Source organism: Colossoma macropomum, unplaced genomic scaffold, assembly GCF_904425465.1.
Source record: "Colossoma macropomum unplaced genomic scaffold, Colossoma_macropomum, whole genome shotgun sequence".
In the NCBI taxonomy this organism is placed as follows: domain Eukaryota; kingdom Metazoa; phylum Chordata; class Actinopteri; order Characiformes; family Serrasalmidae; genus Colossoma; species Colossoma macropomum.
The window spans coordinates 29,645,831-29,660,966 of NW_023494802.1; the positions used below are offsets into that span (position 1 = coordinate 29,645,831).

General features: G+C 40.9%; 1 protein-coding gene across 1 annotated transcript in view; it reads left to right on the plus strand.

Moving 5' to 3' along the window:
- The window catches only part of prdm5 (PR domain containing 5), a 68,857-nt gene that overhangs the window by 39,015 nt on the left and 14,706 nt on the right, over positions 1-15,136 (plus strand). The window contains exon 14 of the mRNA XM_036591202.1: positions 6,681-6,766. Coding sequence (XP_036447095.1) covers positions 6,681-6,766 — 86 coding nt within the window. The remainder of the gene's footprint in view (positions 1-6,680; positions 6,767-15,136) is intronic.

The following is a 15,136-nucleotide window of genomic DNA, read 5'->3' on the forward strand; positions in this document are numbered from 1 at the left end:
CATCGCTGACTCACTTTTATACTTTGAATTTATTCTTTGCCACTAGAAGTGCACACTTTCCACTTGTGACAGGTGAAAAACAAAAGTGGTGCAGTAATGTTAGGCTTTACTGGCTGCTTCAAGTACAAAACTGGCATAAATCATGCGTGCGTGATTAGACTATGAGTTGCTGATCGCTGATGATAAAATCATCAAATTAGTGAAATGTTAAGGCAGTATTATGAAAGCCTGCTGTGTCAGTTAGCAGGTCAAGTAGGGCATCACAGTGAGTGATCAAAAGCCACAGTTTATCTGCTAAAATGTTAATATTATGTCAATTCTTCATCCTACCACCTAACTCTTTCTGCGTGTGTAGACAGAAAAGTGTGTATAGATCTTTTCTATGTCTGGCTGAAGAGGAAGAAGCCAAGACTGAATCCCTGATGGACAAGGCTAATGTATATCAGACTGGAGCCATAGAGCTACAAAGCTCTGCGCATAACCCCAACGAAATGCTCAGCGGGCAAAGCATGCGACGGGGACAGCCATCTGTGCACCAGACACACACACACATGCTAGAGGGGTGCCAAATGTATCGATTGGCTGGCTGGGGCACTGGGGGCCACTAGGGACGGCTGGGGCTAAAGGTAGACTGTGGAGACACCCAGGGGTCACACACACATGGTGTCCCCTTACAGAGCATGTTAAATCAATTAGCCTCTCTCTTTCTTCATGCACACACAACTACACACATCAGCTAACACACATACTAATCCCTTAGTGACTACGCTAAATCAAAATAACAATAAGATGAAAATCCCATCATAACAGCATCGGGCTGAAACTGTCAAACTTCAGTTCGGCTGAATTAAATTGACTGTGTATTAAATTGGAATAGATTGTACTTTGAGACTAGTGTCTGGAGCCTTGCCTGATTCTGAGTTTCACATGGCCTAAGCTGTTAAGAGCTTGCATTGGTGCTCTGAGACAGGAAAGCCAGCAGTACAAATTAGCTATGTATATCCAAGCAGTAGAGCCTCAAATAGTCAAATGTGGCTTCAGTATTGTACCCCTGTTAGTCAATCCTAAGACCATCTGCTCCTAGCAAGACTGTGGGCTCTTTTTGGCTTAGCCTAATGCAGCTTTACAAGCTTTATAAAACTGCAAGTCTCCTCCACAGTCCCAGAATTCACTTCTGCACTGTGCCTCAATTGAATTGCCTCTCTAATGTCTTCCACAGAGCTGTTCTGGTACGAAATACAAGCTTGAACCCGATACACCACTTGTTACACAAAGGACAGCTTCTCTCTGATGTTCTCACAGCACATCTGGGGTTTAGATCGGCTTGTTTGTCAATAATCTGCTCTTTTAAGGATGGAGCAAGAATTCTGGAATGGCAGAAAGTTCAGGATAGAACTTGACCAAGGCCTGCTAAAGTGACTCTTTACAAACCTCAGTGCCAAAAAAGTTGGGAGAGTATGTTTTTTGCCATTCTTCCACTACACAAGTCCTCAGCTGCACAACTGTTGTATTTTGCACTTCGTAGGCCACACGTTTTCAAAGTTAGACAGGTCTGGATTGCATGGAAGCCTGTCTAGAACTGCACTTTGTTTACGCTACCATGCTGTTATAACATGTGCAGAACATGGCTTGCCATTGTCATGTTGGAATAAGCATGGATATGAAAAAGATGTTGGAGGCAGCAAAGGTTGTTCCAAAATGGGAGTGCATACACACCTACACGCCGTACCATTACAGACCCTGTGTTGCGACCCGTCTAGGGTAGGCCGCAGCATAAAAGTGTCTCCCCCAACTTCCCATTACCAACCCGCTAGACCAATCACACTCAAACTCATATTACAAGTCTCATGAGTTTTATTATGGGTTGTGGAAGCTTAAGCTTCAGAAGTGGTCTCAGCCAAAAGGAACAAAGAAAATTTTACCTCCCCTATCAACTAACTTACCTATACAAAGTAAAAGAAACAAAAATACAAAAACATAACCTAACTCCCTCAACAAAAACAAAGACAAACCCCAAAGAAAACAAGGCTACACCCCCTAGAGCTTCCAATCTAGAAGTCTGAGTCTTTTAACAAAATCCTTTTGACATCAGTTCATTTAAAATGAGCTTGAGTCTAGAGACGTTGGCTGTGTTTTGGAACCTTATTGGCAAATGCCTTATGCTGTGCACAGTCTTAACTTGCATTTAAGACAGTTTTTGCCTGTGTGATGCTGTCCATCGCAGAAGCATGCTGGTTTATAATGCAGTGCTGTCTTAGTGATTGAAGGTCTTGGGCATCCCATTGAGGTTTGTGGCCTTGCCCTTTGCACACAGAGATTTCTGCACGAATGTTTTCTTCCCTGAATGTTTTGATGATATGACGCACCATGAAGGGTGAAATACCTAAAATCTTTGCGGTCGCCCATTGAGGAACACTGGGCCTCGTTCAGTAATATCTTTCTGAGTTTTTTCTTAAGTTTGTTCTTGAGAAAGGTCCTAAGGAAAGGTCTAGGTCACATTTATGATGTGTCCTCAAACCGCAGAATTGTTCACACCTTTGTGCTCTTGAGTCTGCATAGATTCTGTTCTTGCCTAAGAATGTCATTATCTTTGTGAAAACTGTGTGCGTTTTAAGAAGATTTTTTTTCTTAAGAACAGTTGGTGAATGACGCTCATAGTTCTTAAACTTTTGGATTAGTCACCACACTTCAATTTTGAGGTGAAATAGAGCTGGAAATGGTGGGCAAGTGGAGTAGTGTGGTGCAGTGATGTTTTCTAAAACATTAGGTTTTTACTGTTGACATAGAGCTGCTTGGGCTCATATTAGGACTGCATGATAAGGACAAAATGCCATACTGTGATTGCTATAGGCCATGCTATATAACTCACCACGGTGGTGAGCCCTTGTTGTGACAAGGTGAAAGACTGGCCTGCATTATTTTGACCAAATTTGATTATTTGATGATGTGAATGCCTGGATTCATCAAAACACCCACAACAATTCCTTGTTGACATTTGAGACTCTAAAAAAAGCCATGTTATACAAAACCAACAACTCTTTTCTTTGTAATTAAAAGACAATATAGGCTAGTATTGTAACAATGATTAACAAACGGTATATTGTGCAGCCTCTACTTGAAATCTTGTGCATTTAGTTGAATTCTGTATTTTAATTACAGAGATAAAAAAGCAGTTTTTGAAACATTTACTGATTATGAAAAGATTATGTCTTATATTTATGCTAGGGCACAGCTAGTAAAGGAAAAAATGTGTCTTCCAGTTTTTCAGTTGCTTGGGGTCCAGTTTGCTGTAATTACACTGTCAATTTAAGAATAGAAATATGATCATGTTCCGCACAACTGATACTGAAGTATCTATATCAATAAGGCACTGAATTGAATTTAATTGAGCTGGAGATGAAACCATCAAAGTAATGTGAGAGGCAGAATGAGGGCTGCTGGGTTAAACTATCGCCATCATGTGTAGCTGGTAATTCCACCACAGATTTGCCTTGAGAGCAATCTTCAGCTTAATGAGGATCTTACCCTGTTAACTCCCCCGAAGCCGAGCTAATTAACCTTATTACTCACAGGAAAAAAAAACACATTTTTCAACAATCTCTCACTTTATCTAATTAAACAACATGTTTTTCTGTCCAACAATTAGTCCCTTAAGAGGTTACACTAACAACGTGAATTAGGAATTAGATTGTTGTGTAGTCAGCAGCGCACATACGCGGAACAGTTGGCATCTCTCTAAAGGCTGCATCTTATTAAGTTATGCTTTGCCATTTCGTGTTTCCTTGAGGATCTGTCCCAGTTGCCAGACGCATTACTTATTCCAAAGGGAGCCATTCTCCATCCAGCAAAGCCTTATTTCATTAGCCCAGAAAGAGCTGAAATTAGAATAAGGCTTTGTTTCATGGGCCTAGGTTCCTGTCCGCTTCCCAATGGTGACTGATACAGCCAGCGGAACAGAGGCCTGCGCAAGACAGAGATTTTCCGTCTTTCCCAAAAGCAGCAGAGTGATTCATTCCTTGCATGCCGCAACTGCAGTTTTTCGTACCTACCTTGCGTTAGATCCAGCACTTACTGGACACAGTAACACAGAGTTACAGGAACACTTTCACACAAGCACGCAAAAATGAATAATTAATTCAAGCTATGCAAGCGAATCTTATTTTCGACTTGTGTTAAAAAACTGAAACTGTGTGCACATTTCATAATTAATAGATAAATAGACGTAAAGTCCAGAATTACTTATATGTTACATTGTCAAACACTGAAGTTAAGATTGTTCGTTCTTTATTTCATAAAGTTGCCAGGGTTTTTTTTTTTTTTACCACAGCGGCAATATGTCGTCATGCTAACCGACCTCTTTTGGCTTTCAAATGAAATTGGCCACATAAGCATTTTTGTGTGAAATGCTAACATTGGTGTTTTTGTGTGGAGCATTTTAGTTAGAAACAGAATTTTATGTTCTGAATTTTCTTCACGTTTCTGTTGTGGCCCCTACAGATGTATATATGTCCATATAGCCTTTTGTACATGGTATAGTCAGCACAAAGCCATGCTTTACCTAACCAACAGCTCCTCTCTTTGTAATTAAAAGAAAGATGTTGAGTGCATGAGCATGCCCGTGCTCTTTTTGACCCCTGTGAAGTTTTTGCCAAGGCGAAAGTCATTTTTTAAGTTCGAGTTTCTATTAAATCAGGCATTACACCAGACATAGTCGCTAGCATCCGTAAGCAAACAAGCAAAATGACAAATTCTTGATGATTGTGAGGCGTCTGAGCTGAGTTAGCTCACAGTGCAGGCCTTCAGACCTCTAATCAGAGCTGCTTTTTGCTATCTGCTACCCAAATCAGCTTAATCTAAAACAGATCCACGTGTCCACCCCTCCTGTGATTGACAGCTTGTCATTCCCTGTTTGCAGCTCCATTGAGCGTGCTCAGATAGCATCTCTCCCAGTCAGAGCTGCAGGACTTTGATGTGCGATGGGGAGGGGCCTGGGTGACCCCGCCCACTGTGGGTCAGGCTAGGTGGAAATCAGGATGATAGAGGAAAGGATTAGTTTAGCAGTGCTGGCTCCATACAGAAAACGATTATGTATGTGTTTATATGCAATGTACTCAAAATATTGGTGAAACAGAGATAAGTATATTAAATACTGAAGCACATATTCTTTAATTAATCAGCCAACTGACAGCATGTCTGCTATAAGTTCTGGACAAATGTCATCTCTTTACTCACCCTAATTAATATATATATATTTTTTTTTTACCAGAGAGATATATGTGTGTTTGTCTACTTACGTAAAAACTGCTAGAATAATGGGCATCCTCCAATATCGGCCACCTCACTTCCGGTTAGAGATTGCCTGGCTTTCCCGTAACTCGTCTTTCTGCTTAAAGCAGCATGTTGTGTTTACAATGAGGTTAAGTTTGTCCGCCGTGGACACCTTTACTCTGTATAACACCATGGCCGAAAAGGTTTCACCTTAGATCAAAGAAAGCTAACCAGTAGGGACAAATATTTGTCAAAATGGTAACAGTGTTGTGTGTTCTGTGATTTTGTATATGCAGAACTACAGCCAAAACTGTTAGCAATGTTGTTTTCAAGTGATTTTTTTGTAAAAAATAAAGTTTGAATGCCCTACTAAGGCAGGATTAACTTTGTCAACTTTGCATTTCCTTACAGTGATTGGTGTACAGCGAGATAAGAATTACTAAATATGCGCAAATGACTGAAACTTTGGGGGGGGGGTTGCATGCTATGTATGTTAATTACCTGAACATGTTATTGTGATATCAGAACTATGATGAATTCAAAACAGCTGGCTTTGCAGCTTAGTTCCCATGTATGGACTAATTGACTGTAGAGAGAATATGTCTTTTATTTCAAACATGAAGAGAAATTCAGTTTTCTTTATGTCTTTATTATGGGTCCTTCAGTTTCGCTTGCCTTGACCATGCCTCAGTGCCTCACAACATGACTGTCCAGTTACAGTTTATAGCCACAGAGCACACATACTGTAGTTAACACTACAATACAGTGCTCCTTTCTGTTTTCAGTTATTCTGCTCTAGTTGAAGATGTTGAGTGCATTACAGAGTGCAAAAGCACCAGTTACAAGGCCCTGGGCAGTTGGACGTGTGTGTAAGCAGAGTGCCAACAGAAAATTGGCACATATTTTCTGCTTTGAAATGAAACTCAACTGAAATTAAATCTTTAAACTGGGGGTGAGAGATACAACACTATGTTGTCTTTATTGTGATACGATATGGTATACAGTACATATTTCTGAATATGTCAAGATTATCCTCCCTACTGATTGACAGAACAGGCAGAATTGTATTTTATCATTATTTTACCCATTTTTTTATTTTTGCCAAAAAACAACATTGTACTATTTTAAAATGTGGCACTACTGTATTTGTACATTCCAGCTTGTCTGCAAAAAATGAGAAATATTCTGATGCATATCATGTATTGAGAAAATGTCTTCAAGTGTCATGATTTGTGCCTTAGATTTTGCCATTCTCATACGCATCAAGTCCTCTCAGCTCACATCTTGGCTCTGATTAGATCCACTCCTGTCTGTGGGCTGACTGTCTGTAGGCTGACTGATGGCTTGACAGCTGTATTTAAACAAGGTGTGCTCCAGCGTTGTGATGATCATGATTATGTGTGTGTGTTTAGGTGAACGCCCTTATCAGTGCCCTTACTGTGACAAGGCCTTCAGCAAGAATGATGGGTTGAAGATGCACATCCGTACACACACTCGGGTAAGACCAAACAGTTCCGTCCACTTTCTCCCTCTCTCACACGGCCACAAATGCATAAACATTTGACCAACTGATGTTCCTGATGAGATGACCAACACATATGGACATTCATTCCCATGCACATATGTGCACACATGCACACTCTCGCTATGAGTATTTCTTTCTTTCTCTGTCTGTTCATCTGTCTCTCTGTCTGTGCTTGAGTGGTTCTGTTAATGTTTGGTTAAAGCAGAGGTTTAACCAAACATGCCTGAATGGATATGTTTTTCTGTCCTCTTGCCTTCCCACACTACCCTTAACTAACACCTTTATGTGTGTGAATCTGTTTAAATGTAACTCTTCATTTAATTTTGCCATTGGGCTTCAGGGTAGAACTACGAATGGTTCAGAGTCAGACTAGAAAATGGCATTAAAAACGAATAATTTAGCCTGTAAATACTTTATCAATGTGCTAACTTCGACAACACTAATATTAGCGCATATAAGAGTTTGTGTGTGAGCCTGATGGGGTTAGACTGAATGTAACAGCACTGTGTACAGCAGCAGGATTATAAAACTGGATATTTTTAGGCTCCACAGCATTTAGCTGGTTAGGAAAATGCCTCCTCACCGCAGGATGAGCTGTCTCAGAGTGTCTTTTCTCAAATACAAGCAAATGTACTTTTTTTTTACCAGATGGTGAAACAGGATTTGTACAGAACCCAGTTCAGTTTGAGGTAGGAGGCAAAGGGATGGCATTCCTCCAGGCAAAAAATACAGATAAAATATTACAGCTATCATTCTGCTATCCCCTCTGCCCATCTCCTTTAGATTAAAGGGGAATTCCAGTATTGAAAGATTTTTACATAATTCAATTGTTGTGGTAAACAAAGTCATTCAGTGTATTTTTTTTAATGCGAAATGGTGCACTGTAGCAAAACTTACCAACATTCTTTACAGTGGTAGTGATATATACTATCTATATATACTATAAATATATTTACTATCCAGTGACCCTACACGTGTCTTCAAAGTTTTATATATAACATTGATTATGGTAAAATAGTACTAAATCTGAAAAAAAAACTTGTGTAAAATAGTGCCTCAGGTATCAGATATCGTATCCGTAACCATTTCATGTAATAACTTTCTGTAATGTAGTTTAAGAGGCATTAAATGCTGTGGACGTCTGGTTCCTGTCACCACCACTGTGAACAGTTCTGACTGTACATTTTTCTAGAATGGCGCATTTCACTTCAAACCACTCTGCATGACTTTATTTACATCTAAACCATTGAGTTATGCAGAGATTTTAAAATATTTTATGGAATTCACCCCTTAAAGTGATATACCCTGATATAACTGTAAAACAGACCTGTTATGTGGTTTACACTGACATGTATATTAATGGTATTTCAGTCCATTATAGATATTCCATCCATATTAGAGATTTAAACTCCAAGTTGTCATGGATGTGTCAGGAGTATTCACGTTAAAAACACAACAGGGCAAAAAGATGTTTGCACCCAGGAGGTGCTTATGTAGAAAAATACATGCACTGTCATCAGAAAAAGTTTAATTATTTTAGAATTACAGCTTAAACTTATTTCTATATAAACAAATGCGCAGTTTAAAGACTATATAAGCCAAGGGATATCCGATAAGACTTTGGGATAAGACTTTGTCAGCGCTAAAAAAGTAAGTAAGGTACAGTTCCTGCCCTGTACTTTGAACCCACCATCTCCTTTGAATTTTTTTTACAATTCGACCACGGTGCATGCATGAGTGTCTGTGTGTTTGAAGGATATCCAAGAGTATGAAAAAGCTTATCTTCATACCCTTTGATTTGCTATGCTTCAGTAAGCTGGAGCTTACTGTGACTAAGCAAACATAGTCACACACGCTCTCTTGTGTGTAGGTAGTATCTCATCTTCAGCTCAGATGTGCTGTGTGTTCAGCAGGTGAAATGAGGACATGGCAACAGTTGTCCATCCCAGTTTGAACAAGGAAAGTGAAGATGCATTTGGATACAAAAGTGCCACGTTACACAGTATTACTAAATCAGTGCTCCACTCCATTGGTGGTGAAATGCATTATGATGCAAGGCTTCAGAGTAGGCACATTTACATGCAGCCTAATAATCCGTTAATAATCCGACTAATAGATTAATCGGAGTATAATACGTCCATGTATACACCTCAGTCGGAATAGACTAGTCCGATTGAGGCCATTCGGAATACAGCTTCTATCCGATTGAACGAGGTGGGTAATCCTGTAAATAATCTGTTAAATACATTTACATTTTACATTTACATCATTTAGCAGACGCTCTTATCCAGAGCGACTTACAAAAAGTGCTTTGTCTATCCAGAGAAAGAATCTTCGCTAGCTACCGATAGGTTAGAGAGAAAGTCAGTCCTAAGCTCAGATACTGGTAGAATCAGAAGGTTATTGACACCTAGTGAAAAAGGGACAGAGTTAAACACAGAACAGTGCAATACGATAAAATACATAAGTGCTGTACAATACATTACAATCAATACTTAATTTAGTGCTCATTTAAGTGCTGAATAAACAGGTGTGTCTTCAGTCTGCGTTTGAAGACAGCGAGAGACTCTGCTGTACGGACAGCCAGTGGGAGTTCGTTCCACCACCTGGGTGCCAGCACAGAGAACAGTCTAGTTGCTTGCCTTCCACGCGCCTTGAAGGATGGCGGGTCAAGCCGAGCTGTACTCGAAGCTCGAAGGGCTCGTGGTACAGTTCGAGATTTGACCATTGCCATCAAGTAGGGAGGGGCTGGTCCATTTTTGGCCTTGTGGGCAAGCATAAGGGTTTTAAATCTGATGCGTGCAGCTACAGGAAGCCAGTGAAGGGAGCGCAGCAGTGGGGTGACGTGGCTGAACTTTGGGAGATTGAAGATGAGTCTTGCTGCTGCATTCTGGATGAGTTGCAGAGGCCTGATGGCCTGCATCGGAAGACCAGCCAAGAGCGAGTTGCAGTAGTCAAGCCTTGAGATGACAAAAGACTGCACTAGCACCTGAGTGGCCTCTCTCGAGAGAAAGGGTCGGATCCTCCGGATGTTGAACAGCAGAAATCTGCATGACCGAGTTAGGTTCACAATGTGAGTCGAGAACGATAACTGGCCATCCAAAACCACACCAAGACTTCTTGCCTCTGCTGACGGGACAATCAGAGAGTTCTCGAATGAGATGGCAAGATCTTGATGAGGACCTGTAGTTGCAGGGATGAATAGTAGCTCAGTCTTGCTAGGATTGAGCTTCAGGTGGTGAGCTGCCATCCATGAAGAGATGTCAGACAGACATGCCGAGATCCGACTGGAAACCTGTGTGTCCGAGGGTGAGAAAGAAAGCATTAGTTGAGTGTCATCAGCATAACAGTGATAAGAGAAGCCATGAGATGATATTACATTGCCAAGAGAGCTAGTGTAAAGAGAAAAGAGAAGAGGACCTAGCACCGAGCCTTGTGGGACACCAGTGGAGAGCCTGCATGGAGAGGATATGGACCCTCTCCATGTTACCTGATAAGAGCGATCCTCCAGATAGGACTTGAACCACTTCCACGCAGAGCCAGTGATTCCAAGGTTGGTGAGGACATCCAGAAGGATTGTGTGGTTGACCGTGTCAAAAGCTGCTGAGAGGTCAAGAAGAATCAGGACAGATGACATACTGGCTGATCTTGCTGACTGGAGCTTCTCTGTCACTGCTATAAGAGCAGTTTCTGTTGAGTGCGCTGGTTTGAAGCCAGACTGGTTGGGGTCCTGGAGCTGGTTCTGCGTGAGAAAGAGAGACAGTTGATTATAGACTGCACGTTCAAGAATTTTTGAAAGGAAAGAAAGGAGTGATACCGGTCTGTAGTTGTTGACATCAGAGCTGTCAAGCGAGGGCTTCTTCAGGATGGGAAGTACTCTTGCAGTCTTCAAAGTTGATGGTACTTCACCTGATGACAAGGACTTGTTAATGAAAAAAAAAGTGATGAAGGGCAGTAGATCCTTGGAGATTGACTGGAACAATGCAGATGGAATGGGATCCAGTGGGCAGGTGGTTGGGTTACTGGATTTGATCAGTTGAAGGACAGCGTCTGTGGAAAGAGAAGAAAAACAGTTTAAGGGATTGAGAACGAGAGAAGGAGGTCTAGTGAAAGGAGTGGGGACAGAGGGAAAAGACTGGCGGATTCTATCAACCTTCTCCTCAAAGAAGGTGACAAAATCCTCAGGAGTGAGAGAAGAGGGTGGAGGGGGAGGAGGAGGGTTGAGGAGAGAGGAGAAAATGCTGAAAAGCTTGCGTGGATCAGATGCTGATGCTTCCAGTTTCCCTCTGTAGAAGGATGACTTTGCAGCAGTAACTTCGAGTGAGAACTTGGAAAGTAGAGATTGGTAGGAGTGAAGATCCGAGTCGAGCTGGGATTTCCGCCACCTTCTCTCAGCCTTCCTTAGTTCTTGCCGGTTGCTGCGCAGGACACCTGTCAGCCAGGGGGCAGGTGGGGAAGATCTTGCTGGCCTGGAGGAGAGAGGACACAGAAAATTAATTGCAGATGAGAGTGAAGAAAGGAAAGCATCTGTAGCTGTGTCCAGTGAGAAGGAAGAAAATGAATCAGGATGGGGAAGAGTGGTCAGGATAGTTGAGACGAAAGAGGAGGGAGGAGTGGAGTGCAGGTTGCGTCGAGAGGAGCGTGAAGGAGTGGAATGGACAGGAGCAGCAGGTAGGAGAAGTGAGAAAGATAGGAAGTGGTGATCAGAGCAGTGAAGGGGAGTTACTGTGACATCCAGCGTGGAGGTAGGTCTGGTGAAAATCAGGTCCAAAGTGTTGCCTGCTCTGTGCGTCGGAGAAGTCTGGTTGAGGGAGAGGTCGAAGGATGACAGCAGTGGTAACAGGCCGGATGACTGCAGTTTGTCCGATGGCAGGTTGAAGTCACCCAAGAGTATGAGTGGGGTTCCGTCGATGGGGAAGAGACTCAGAAGAGTGTCTAACTCATCAACGAAGTAGCCTAGAGGAGAAGGAGGACGATAAAGGACAATGATGTGGAGTTTAGTGGGGAAGGATACAGTGAAGAAATAGAAGAATTATAGCTGTGTAAATGCATTTATCCAATTACACTCCCAGTAGAAAAGTGTGAGTGTGCTTGTGTGACGCGTCATAACCAAAGTTTAGAACATCCAACATGGCGGGAGCAGAAACTGGTCTGCAGAGGAGACGAAGTTTATGCTTTGAACTTTAAAAGATGGCACTGGGACGGGCGTCCAGCTTATGTGTCTCAGAACATGAATTCTTCCTCTTGCCCCATCTTTAAGTACATGTGAAGTACATTTTTTCAGAGTCTGTCATAATTTTAAAGTAATAAAAAACACAAAAGCGCCAACTGAAAACTGATCTCACTCTGACTGGACTCAGGCGATGCTTGTTGCCATGGTAACGTCTACACTAAGCGGTACTCTACGCATGTGCATAATTTTGGATCGGATTGCTTGTAGTGTGCATGTAAACAGAGATTTTCCGTCAGATTGTTGAGAAGAGTGTGCATATAAACACCTTGTATTGAATCGTAAACACAGCCAGTGGTTCACTTAAGGCCTTTACACACTGAGCATGACTTACTCGCTGAATTTAACTGGAGAAAAATAAATGAATACATCAGGTCTGACCTTTTTTTTGTGAATTTTTGTGGCATTATTTTGTTCGCCCTCCATTTAATTCATTTTTTTTCAACACGATGAAAAAAAAAGTATTTTTTTTTTTTCGTGATGAAACATGATGGAATAGAAAAAAGTGCCATGTTTGATGTGTTTAGTTTTGATGCAGAAAAATTGTATATGAATATTCTGCATTTTTTTGTTGATTATTCACGTCACCTTCTGTGTGTAACAGCCTTTAGGGTTAGGGGTTATGATGGTAATAAGCTATTTAAAAATGATCACAATATTTCTAAATGATAACAGTATTTCTAAATTTTGTTTTAGCTAGTAAACAGCTAAATAACCACAATACACCTATTCACATGTCATGAAGGGGTAGGGTGTGAACCCTTCATCAAGATTTGCCTGAAAACGTTGTTAGAGATAGAAACGCGTCCAAATTAAGCACCTTCTAATCACTTCACATGCTGTCGACTGTAGAGCCAAGTTGTTGCCATGGCTGTATCGTAATAGTTATGATTTCTTTTTTATTGGATGTGTTTAAATGTGTGTAATTTGAACATCAGTTAGCTGGGACCGAACCTGTACTGCGGTGTACAGGTTACCTTGGGAACTAAACTGTCGTTAGCTTAGCTAACACACCAGAGCTCTAAACACCACAGAACAGGTACGATTTTGGCTTTCTGTCACTCCAACACCAACCCCTCGACTTTTGCTCTTTCAGACGTTTTTTTTTATTGTCTACACGTGTATCAGCAGAGCACCAGTTAAACAAAACCACACTGTGAGGCACTGATTAAATTTGTACCCTGCACGCTAAGGTAACGTTAGCTTAGCTAGTAGGCTACAAACATCAAAGAACAGATTTAATTTCACCTTCTTGTGCCTCCAACATCAGTCACTCAAATTCACTCCCTCAGATTTGAGTCATTTTCTTTTAAACTTGTGTCAGTGGTGCTTCAGTTGGTCAGGATTGAACCTGTTCTGTAGTGAGCGGAGCGTTAGCTAAACTAATGCTAATCAGCTCCTCTGTCCTAGTTTAGCAGCATGTTTAACATTTAACAGATGTTGTTAGATATATGTATTGACTTTTTTTGAATGATGTGCTGCATTCACTTATTTGGTGATGAGATAATTAAACGATGGTTAACTATAACCAATAGCTATAACCAATATCTTAATAACATCGTCATCTTTTTTACCTATGTGGACAAATTGATTAAAAAGGACAGTAATGTAGAATAAAAAGGAAGCTAATATAATGAAAACGAAAGTCTTAACAGTAGCATAAGTGCCCATTCAGATCCTAATGCAGTCTTTCCAACCATAGCAACTTAAGAAGACTAGGATCTTTTAATACTGCCTTATATATCAGAACTTACTAGGCTACTCTCCTCACGACCCAGTTAAAGTGAACAGAGCTGAATGTCTGACACTGGGAAAATTATTATTGTTACTGATGAAACAGTTGTGGTGTTTAATGCTATAATCCATAAATAAAGATCTTTCCTTTGTCAGATTCCAGTGTAACTAGTTTCAAGGCTTTGACCCATTCATCAAAAGCTGTGACGCTGGACTTTGCTACTTTTATCATTTATTAGAAAAACAGCATTTCCACAGCTAGTTGGATGGGAACCTGGGTAAGGAAACTTGGCCTTGTTTACTGTACCACAGGCACGCCCAGTGCTTCTGCATTACACACTGTCTTATACTGTACACTAATACATCATACTGACAGATAATAACTGCTGAACAGCACCTCGCCTACACACTTATGTAGGGAGAAATGTCCCCGTAATGACTGGACAATGAGAAAATTCAGACATTGTCATTTTTTTTGGTCTTCCTAAATACACATTTTACACAAAATGCAGCTTTCACTTGGGCAAAATATTTCTTTGTAATTACTACATTCAGCCCTCTATTATTGTTATTATTGTCACTGTGCTATGCTATTTAAATGCAATTACGTAATGGCTTACATAGTTACATGATGGATTATGTTTACTTTCTCTATCAGAGTCTGCAGTTCTGATTATTTTTCCTTTTCTTAGGGTAATATCAATGACAAATCAGAAACATTCATCTTTCTGCAACACACAGCAGTAGCTTTTAATCACATTAATATATTTTTTTTTAAATAAATCCCCTGGCCAGTATTCCTTGGCCACACCACCAAACCGCCCCCCCCCCACTCCTTTTATGGAGACATTCATTTTTCTTTTTTTGTTTCACTATTAATGTCATGCCTCATCATTTAATAATGTTCATACAGATGTAAGGTGATGTGGTACCACAACCACCCAACCCCCACCTCCACCTACAGTCACTCCCCCTCCCATCACACAGGTTCCAGTCTGTATGTCCTAGTTTTTTTATTATAATGTCATATAACAAGAAAACATTGTGAAAGTTTTCATTAAATTCAAATCGTGGCATAATTTGTCTAACGATACAAATGCAAATAACAGAAACATGTTATTGACTGAACGTTTAGAATCTGCCCTTTTTGACATAATTTTGCCAGCAGTAAATTTGACTTGTAAGGACTAATAGGTAGAGTTTAGTCCTTAGTAGCAGAAATTACACATTTCCAGCTCAGACTAGAGCTGTACCGCAGTGCAATCAGACCAGGCTGTACCACCATGAAGCTCGGTGGCTACAGAATCAGTGCAGAGTCCTCACAGAGTGCTGAGAGGCTGCCAGGCGCTCTTTACTGGAAAAGTTATGAGCTGACGTCT